The sequence below is a fragment of the Electrona antarctica genome (genome assembly GCF_951216825.1).
Source record: "Electrona antarctica genome assembly, contig: scaffold_204, whole genome shotgun sequence".
Taxonomy (NCBI): Eukaryota; Metazoa; Chordata; class Actinopteri; order Myctophiformes; family Myctophidae; genus Electrona; species Electrona antarctica.
The window spans coordinates 40,522-50,704 of record NW_027638295.1 but is presented as its reverse complement, the minus strand read 5'-3'; the positions used below and the strand labels follow the sequence as shown (position 1 = coordinate 50,704).

Genomic DNA, 10,183 nt, shown 5'->3' with positions numbered 1-10,183 from the left:
CAGACAGTCACTGCAAGAGGTCTTCCCAGAGTATAAGCTTCGTCCTAAACATCACTATGTGGAGCACTATCCCGCCCTAGTTAGGTGCTTTGGTCCCCTAGTGCACGTTTGGACTATGAGGTTCGAAGGGAAACACCGTTTTTTTAAGAAGGTAGTTCATGACTCTATGAACTTTAAAAATGTTTTGAAGACATTGGCAAACAGACACCAAAACATGATGGCATATCACCTTAGTTCACCATCCTTTTTCAGACCTGAAGTCCAAACATCCAGAGTTGACTCTGTATTGGTTTCAACTCTTCCAGAGGTAGCCCAGGCACATATTAGACAACACACAGACAGTGTCACAGTCTACAGCACACCCAAGGTGACCATTGATGGCATAGACTACACCAGTGAAATGTTTGTGTCTGTTGGACATAGTGGGGGACTGTCCAAATTCAGCAAAATTGCACAGATCTACCTTGTAAATCAAAAGGTAAACTTTTTCTGTTATGATTTTGAGACCTGGTATTTAGAGCATCTCCGTTCATATGAGCTGTCAGCCACATGGTCAAGCCAATCCGTCTATGTGCTGTCAGATCTCAACGACACTGTCACATTCTCAGCATACAATATTGATGGCTTGGTGCTGTTAACTCCAAAGAGGTTCATTCATGTTAAAGAGAATTAGTGCACTCGTCTCTGGACAGGCACATGCTCCTTGTGAAACGCTTGTCTGATCAACTTTACACATGGTTGTATTAGAAGCCAAGGAAGTGCATTGTTGACTGTAAAGTCGATCAGAGTGGTTCTCAAGAACTGATCACTCTAAATTGGTACACACACACTGCACTGTAAATGTGGATACACTTGTAAATAGCAAAGTATTCTTTTAACCTCTCAAATTTCTTGTTATTCATTAGTGCAATGGCTGCCACAGACCCTCAACCTATGATTCTACGCGTCGTTGAGCCAAACCGTGTACGGAAAGTAAAGCTCAGCACACGGCCAGACTCTGTAGATGCACTGATTCGGATCATAAAAGAACAACTGGAATTAGACTTTGACTTCAGATTGGAATATGAAGACCCAGACTTTGATGGAAAAATAACTGAACTAAGTCAAATAGAGGAGTTGCCACAAAAATCTGTAGTACACATCTTACTGGAAAAAGATTCCACTTCTACTGCATCTACTGAAACACTGTCAGATGTCTCGACCACGACCACAGAACGTCTAGAGGGCTGGCCAACAGGTCCATTTCCTATTCCCAAGTTTGCGTTTGATGTTGAACTGGTACTTCAAGAAGGAAATGCCGAATATGAAAAAAGTGGAAAACTGCTGAAGTTGAAAATGCACCAAAAGCATGACATCATGGAAACGCTTGGAAAAACCATATATAGATACAAGGCTTATGACGAAGAATGTGACAGACAAGTGAGACAACAGGTAGCAGAGGCACTCGTGACCAAACATCCATGTTTGAAAGAAGCAGGGAATCACAGTGGTTTTGAAGAATGGGCAGGCAGAATCAAATTTAAGATGGGCAATTTCAGGGGGAAGCTGAGGAAGGCAGGATGTCAGGAGCTCCTTGTAAATGCTGGAAGAAGAAGTCTAAAGCAGCCTGGAAATGCACCTCCGCACAAAGCCATTAAAAAAGCCAGACGTGCAGAATCCAACTATCTACCCAACTTTCCCCAAGGACATGATCCGGCAAGTCTTGAGGGTTTGAGGTTGAACATGGTTCAAGAAGTTCAGAAGACTGATAGAAACCTACCCCTCATTAGTAAGATGATGCAGACCACACTTGCCCTGCGGCGAAAGACCATAGTGGAAAACCAACCAACGGTGAGGGAGATCATGGACCAGTGGCCTGCACTCGGAATGGAGTCTGAGGTAGGTTCAGTAAGCACAAGTGCCTTTTAAATGACTAACTTTGTGTGTGTCTATGACTGTATATACGAGTATGACCCATTGACTCCAATGACCAACTTTGTGTGTATGTCTCTATGCATGTATGCGTATGTACTATGTATGAGTAACCACCCATTGACCCCTGTAACTAATTGGGGTCGCATTCGGGACACACACACAGCCTGCACCGCTCGTTCACATGGGTGTGATTTAACAATGCCCTGCTTCACACCCATACAGTTAACACACCCATTCACACATGAGAGCTAACCAGTACAACCACAATCCTACACCATTGAGCAGTTGGAAGTTAAGTTGTCCCCTTTTGTTTTTCCCATCCAGGGGATGTAAAAGGCAACATTGCATTCTCATCTAAACTCATAGGGCCCACACAATCTACCAAACATCTGAACTTTGTTCTTTGTTTGCTTGTTTTTTGTTTAATGTAGGTGTATGCCGAATTCCAGCGCCTTACGAACCAGAACCTGCCAAATAGATTCTATGCTGAGCTGGATCGTCACACTCCACGGTTGATGGCCATGTTTCGTCAGAAAGCATTCCAAAGTGGAAAGATTGCAGAGGCTTTGGCTGAAATCTTAAAAGTCCACGATGAACAGGTAAATATGATTTAGCATAGAAACTGGTATTGTCCCTAAGACTCTTCAGGCTAATCGTGTTTCATTTCTAAATGATGTCTAAAAATTTACACTTCTATTTTAATCTTCATAGGAATTGTCCGATGTCCACACAAGGCGTACCACTGTGCTCCATGCTCTTCCTGTATTTCTGCGAGAGGATGCCTCTGCAGTCTTCAAGACATGCACGGTGAGTCCTCACAGACCTAAATTAACTTAAAAACATCTTGTTTGGGCCGATGGTATTTCATTGTTTCAGCGATGAACTCTAAACACTTGCTGCCTAACACGTTGGATGCTAGAGATGTCCACAGACCTAATCAAAAAAAGCTGTGAGGTACCTAGGACGTCTATTGCCAATCTAACCATCTCTGTGAAGGTCTCTGGTGCTGGGTGAACCTCTTTGCTTACAGGACTGACATTGCCTTTGTAGAAGTCCAGGGATTGTGATGTTATGTTGAGCTGTTACACACACACACACACACACACACACACACACACACTCTAGATACCATCTTTAAACATGTACAATGTATTTGCAGAACAGATGCGACTAATTCAGTGAAGCTCTTAATTTGGGTGCCATTTGGCAATCTGGCCATCTCTCCAGCTCTTTTGGTAACAGACAATTTATATCAGGATACAAATTCTATATAGAACAAATATAATGTATTCACTTCAATTCTCTAGTATAACAAAATTGGCTGCTTTTTGAAAATCAGCACTTTGAATTGCTCTTGTTTATCCTGTGAGTTCTTTCTCTGATCAAACATATAATATCCTATAAAACGGTATTTCTAAAGAGCTAAACATTTACTGAACACTCCATAGCAATGATGGTTATTGAACTCTACAGTGATGTGATTAGTATGTGATGTGTATTTTTGTCATTCCTTCAGGAAGATGATGATCCAGGGCCTTTTGGTGCGGTGTGCCTCCTGACGGCTGCAGCAGTCGGTGAAAATGTCAAGCAGCCAATCCACTACAACCCAAAGAAAGTAACCATCATCATTGAAGGTGATGTGGTGGTCAGTCTCCCCCAATTTCCAGATGCTGCCGTTGTTCTGTTTGGTCTGATGTACGCACTGCATCTTAATTATCCCAAAGGACTGACCAACACGTTTGATTTTTTCCAGAAGATTTTGATGGGTTTGGACAGTGCTAAACTGTCACTCAGACTGCAGAGCCTTAAGAACGAGTTGCTTAAAAATATATAGATTGTGGATGGCAGAAATGGCCACTCTACAAACTACGAGCATCTGCTTTTTCTGATTAAGAGATTATGTGTAGAAGGAAACAACCAAATGCAACACCTGCAGGTGCAGACTTGTCTTCTTTCAAGGGAAAACAATAACTTTCATTAACTAGTAACTATCCATTGGTCACATGAGTTACACTCAACAGAAGATCTAACCTTGTCACTTCAGCTTTATATAGTCTGCACATCCCGTCAAATTCAATCTACTGGGTCCTTGCCTATGTGAATTTGGTTGTTAACTTGTTTCCTACATTGTGTTAATGTGTTTGGCCACAAATGAAGAGTTTCAGAAATTTGAAGTCAGAAGGACACTTTATTGAGAGAACCCGTTTGAATTTGTTCTGAAGGTTTTGATGGGTTATAGTGGTAATGCAGAGCCTTAAGAATGAGTTTAATACGTAATTGTGAGTTTGTAAAGCGGCCATCCACAACTTTTTCCATGTGTAGTGCAACTCAGGTCTGTCTCACTTAAAATAGAGGGTTTAACAGTCATAGCTTCTTAGAGGGCAATTCCAAACCTTTTGCATGCAATTAATTTTGGCAGACCTAACGTTTCCATTGATGGGAGGGAGGGCTAAGATAAGTTTCTATGTCCAAGTCTGTTAGATGCGGTCATGCTGAATAGTTTTACAAAACTCCAGAAAGGAAAAGTATAACGCAGGTTCCGAGGAGTGAATAGTATTTTAGGTTCCAGGTTCAAGTCTGTCCGATGGGGTCATGCTGAATAGTTTTACAAAACTCCAGAAAATAAAAGTATAACACAGGTTCTGAGGAGTGAATAGTACTTTTCCAGTCCAGGGCCTTCCTTCATGCCATTGTGGTCATAGTGTAACCGCAGTTCCACACTATGAAAAGCACATACTGTAGTTGGATAAGATTCTCAATTTTTTTCCCCTGTCTTCCAAGAATATTCCTGTTAAGTGGTTTTTACTAAAACATTGTTTGTGACAATTTCATTTGTTTAGTATGTTTACAATCTGCTCATGACATTTATCGATGTATTCAACTGTTAAAAAGTACATGGTACATTCCACTGTTATAAAATAGTTTTAAGAGTTAACCAAACACATTTGCATCAAATGACCTGAAGGTCCTAAAGTTTGCTATACTAGTCCAGTTTTTCCAACTGTGACCAGTGTAGCTGCGCACCATCGCAGAGTCTGGGGGATAGAATCAACCGCGGTGCATCTGCCTTTTCGAGCATCCTTGCGAACACAATTGGCCCGTGTTCGGGGGGGGAAGCTATAATTGTCACTGCAATTACTCTTACGGGCTGGGGTGGCACCAGTCAGAGAAGAGTATGACTCTCTAGGTTCCCCTGGTGGGGTGAGCCCATAGGATACAACAGCAGTGACATCATGTGGTTGGGGAGGAAGAAATTGGCATAATGACTACATTTGGGGGGGATGATAAAATGGCAATTTTACATTTGTATAGCTTTTATCGCTTTTACATGTGTGAAGATGTGTATGGTCAAAACTCTTAATTGTTTGCACTTTCAATTGTTCCACTATATGCCTCAGGTTTAAAACTATAGGAACACTATAGTGCCACGCACTTGAAATGTGTATATTTGATAGAATTTGCATTACTGTATTGTTTAATTTGTTTTGTCAGTCTATTTATTTAATTTGTTATTATTTATTGCTTTTTTATTTAAAGGAGAAATCCACGCAAGCATGTACCCTGAATCAGCTTATAATCCTGTCCCAACATGCATGTTGCCTTGAAATGTTTTCCACCACCCTGGCACTAGTCCTGGCACTCTCAGATGCACCATTTGTCACCCTTGAGCTGCCGTTCATACAGAACCTAGCATTGTAGTTCTTGAAATTGCAAACCCTCTCGGCACATTCACAAACCATACCGATCAATGTTGCACAATATACAACCAAACTAGGCATGCTAGTTAAAGTGAAAGACGTCCAAGAGTATCTTTATGAAGCTGTACTTGCTCCATTGTTTCATGATATTCGTATTCTAGAGCAGGATGGTGTCTTCATTGAATCACTTGGTCAGAATATCAAAGGCACCATCTTTTGTGTTTCTTCTGACAATTTGGCAGCCCGTGGATTTGTGGAGTCATTCAGGGCTGAGTAGGTTTGCATATTATGTTAGGCCACAAATGAGTTTCAGAAATTTGTTAAAGGACACTTCATTGAGAGAACAGCTTCATAACAATACTCCTGGACATCTTTTCCCCCAGCGATGAAGTTCAACCGGCCTGACAATTTAGGCCCCTGGGTTCTGTATAAACGGCAGCTCGAGGGTGACAAACATTTGGAGCTAGCCTACTAAAATACCCGCTTTAGAATGAAGACTAGCATATTACCATTCTTGCTGCAAGGTCAACATATGTTGGGACAGGATTATAGGACCGATTCATGTGTTTTGGTGTGGATTTCTCCTCAAACATTTGTGCCACATTGTCATGATTTTTCAAAAATAGTAGATCTACAAGCTTGTAGCGCTGCACTCTGTGCCTGCTATGAGCTTTTAGATCTGCTATTTTTGAGAAATCGCTGCTGCAGATCTACAAGCTTGTAGCGATGCACTCTGTGCCCGCTATGAGCTTTTAGATCTGCTATTTTTGAAAAATTGCTGCTGCAGATCTACAAGCTTGTAGCGTGCACTCTGTGCCCGCTATGAGCTTTTAGATCTGCTATTTTTGAAAAATCAATGCCGTTTATTATTTTTGCACAATTTCAAGGAGGAAAGCCATTGTCATTGCATTGTTGTTGGAACAACTGTTCTGTTCCATATAAATAAATGTTCATGGAACATGAAATACTGTTGTGATTATAATTTATAGTTTAATTTAGGACAATTGTTTGAGTTGACATAATACATATTTAATTAATCATTTTAAAAGGTAATGTAGAACAAAAAAAACATGTCCAGTAACTACAAGGTTTAAGTTTTAAGTACATCTATTTTTTGAGTTATATTAGTAAAAAAGATTAAGTTATGAATACATCTAATATTTGAGTTTCATAGCTAAAAAGGTTAAGTTATGAATACATCTATTTTTTGAGTTTCATAGCTAAAAGGGTTAAGTTCTGAATACATCTAATTTTTGAGTTTCATAACTAAAAGGGTTAAGTTCTGAATACATCTATTTTCTGAGTTTCATAACTATAAAGGTTAAGTTCTGAATACATCTATTTTTTGAGTTTCATAGCTAAAAGGGTTAAGTTCTGAATACATCTATTTTTTGAGTTTCATAACTAAAAGGGTTAAGTTCTGAATACATCTAATTTTTGAGTAGTATAACTTAAAAAGGTTAAGTTCTGAATACATTAATGTTTTGAGTTTGGTCATCCAAATATTGAAGTACAATTTACTTAAAAACTTCAAGTAATGAGTTACTCTAACTTTTAAGTTTGCCAACTCAAAAAAATTGAGGCAAATGCTTCCGCTAAAAGATTTGAGTATTTCGTACTCATTGGGGTTTACAGTGAAGCTGGGATTTAAAATGTAAAATGTAAAACCTCATATCAATTATGAACTTGGTGACAAGTTTTAGATATTTGGCATGATGTTAGGTATGGGCATAATGTTTTCAAAAACCATTCCAAACAAGTTGGGCTCGCCCCTTAGTGGTCTGTTTGCAATGAATCCAATGCTGGCCTATTTAACATAGGCTATATGTTGACTGTTGAGCTGATTCTAATCTATGGCTCCGAGACATGGACACTTTCAAAGAAACTAGAGAAACGGTTGAATGGCACTTACACCCGCCTTCTAATGAGAGAGCAAAATCTGTCTTGGAAGAGCCACCCATCGACTAATCAACCTTCCCCGTGTTTCTTCACCGATCCAGAAGAACACAGCTTGCCGGCCACTGCTACAGAGCTGACAATGAGGTTATATCTGCCCTTCTTCTCTGGAGTCCTGCCTCAAAGCAGACCAGAGGTAGAAAACTGTCGTTCCCTGATGTCATCGCTAGGGACACAGGCATCAGTAAGCAGGAACTGGGGATGGTAATGAAGGACCGGGAAGTCTGGCGTGATATTGTGAAATCCACGATCTCGACCGCGGTCGAAAAATGATGATGATGAACATAGGATTCATTGCAAACGGACCACTAGGGGGCGAACCCAACTCGTTTGCAATGGTTTTTGAAAACCTTATGCCCATACCTAACACCATGCCAAAATTTAAAAACTTGTCACCAAGTGCATAATTGTTATGATTTTGTATGTATTACATCCCAGTTTATAGGCATTTTACTGTTCCTAATATATGTTAACGACATGACTTCAGCTTGTGACTGCAACTTGTTCCTGTTCGCAGATGACTCGGCACTGCTAGTCTCGGACAGGAACAAACTGCAAGTTGAAAAGGCCCTCAGCTCTGAACTCGGTAGAATCTGCACCTGGCTCGCTGATAACAAGCTATCTTTACACCTGGGAAAAACTGAATCCATTCTCTTTGGCTCTAATAGTAATCTCAGCAAGGCAAATGGCTTCTTGGTTAGAGTGCGTGACAATGTTATCACACGTAAAGATGAAATTACCTACCTAGGTTCCATCCTGGAGGCTAATCTTTCCGGTGATAAAATGGCCACCCTTTACAGGATCTCCTCACTGGTCAACAAAAACACCTTGAAGCCCTTAACAGGAGCCCTTGTACAAGGTTTATTTGACTATGCATGCACCTCCTGGTACCACAGCACCTCAAAGGTCCTTAAAACTAGGCTCCAGACTTCCCAAAACCAACTGGTCAGGCTCCTACTTGGCCTCACCCCCCGAACCCACCTCACCCCTGCCCACTTTGACAGGCTGGAATGGCTTAGGGTCGACGACAGAGTACAGACTCTTGCAATGGGTCTGGTCCACACGATTCGATACACCACCAAGATACCCATGTACCTGTCTAGATACTTCCTTAATGTTAACGAAGTCCACACCCACAACACCAGAGGGAGTGCAACGAACCATGTACAACCCAGATTCAGCACAAACAAGGGACTAAATTATTTTCGCTCCTATGCCACCAAAATGTGGAACGCCCTACCAACAGTCATTAAGACATGCAAATCCCTTGAATCCTTCAAAACCGCTCTCAAAGGGCTGAAATTCGAAACTGGCCCCCGTAAAATCTGAATTTCAAATTCATAATTTTTTTAAATCATAATTTTAGCTGCATTTAAGGTGTTACTATTTATACTCCTACATCAACACTGCCAGTGTCATGCTCAGACTTAACGCACGCACGCATGCGCCACACATCACTTCCTGTGTATTAGCACAGGAATCATCCGTAAGTCCACTCGATGGCTCCGCCTGGTGGCGGAAAAATCATATATTGGAGTGATCCAATATAGGGCTACATAACACCTGGAGAGACAAGAAGACCCCTGTTACTGAACAAAACAACTCTGAATGCAATGCTATGTAACATTAATTATTAAACAAAAATAGCACATTCACTCATTCACTTTAACATACTGGACCAAAACAAGCCTTGGTTGAAAAAAAAATGTATTATTAAAGGACCAAGCAGTCCTGAAAGGACTTGGTCCTTTATTGTTAGTTTTTTTTTTCTTCTCCTTCCGCCAAAAATAGCAGGTTTTTTTGCGAAATTTGGAAATATGGTAGAGGGCCATGCCAAACGGTGAGGATGCGAAGACCACAACCATTGGCCAAAGGGTGGCGCTATAGCACTCAATTGAAAATGCAAACTTTGACCACGCATAGCTCATGAACCGTTTGACCGTCGGCAATGAACCATCGATACACATATGCGTCTCCTCATGCCGAACAAGTTTCATGCTCTTACTCTTGACCTCTGACCCACCATTTTGAATTATATGAAAATTTTGCCTTATGTGTTTTTGTAGGAAGGAACCATAACATTTTATTTTTATTTTATTTTGCGGCATTAAACCTCTTTGCTTTTATGACATTTCTGAGGCAATTCATGTCAATGGAAGATGCTTCTAAACTTGTATCCTATTCCTAGTTTGATCACATCAAATACTCTTTCAACTTAAAATAGCTAATGACCGTAAATAGTCGATCTACGAGCTTGACGTGTCGTGAGCTTGCAGATCTGCTATTTTCAGTGCACAGCATGCTTTCACAGAAGACACTGCATGGCTTCTATGGAATCCAAATGACTGAAATCCGTCGTGGCGACTGAGAACTTTTTTTTCCACGTTTACGCGCCTGTCTCTGTCACATTCCAGGAGGAAGCGGCCAACGTGCATCTGTCCAAGTGCAGGAAGATCCAGCATGAGCTGGAGCAGGCCGAGGAGCGCGCCGACATGGCTGAAGCCCAGGTCAACAAGACGAGAGCTAAAAGCCACCATGCCATCTACTAATGTCACAACATGTTGATTAGCATTGCTTAGATTTAACTAAAGATGAATGTTGAATGTGGTCTAAAA

General features: G+C 40.9%; 1 protein-coding gene across 1 annotated transcript; it reads left to right on the top strand.

Annotated features, from left to right (window-relative positions):
• Positions 1–1,717: 1,717 nt before the first annotated feature.
• On the top strand, positions 1,718–4,173 carry LOC306918209 (sterile alpha motif domain-containing protein 3-like). The gene is made up of 4 exons (XM_079531085.1): positions 1,718–1,878; positions 2,346–2,513; positions 2,626–2,721; positions 3,431–4,173. The coding sequence occupies exons 1-4, from the start codon at positions 1,723–1,725 to the stop codon at positions 3,746–3,748; spliced, it is 738 nt and encodes a 245-aa protein (XP_079387211.1). The 5' UTR covers positions 1,718–1,722; the 3' UTR covers positions 3,749–4,173.
• Positions 4,174–10,183: the final 6,010 nt, after the last annotated feature.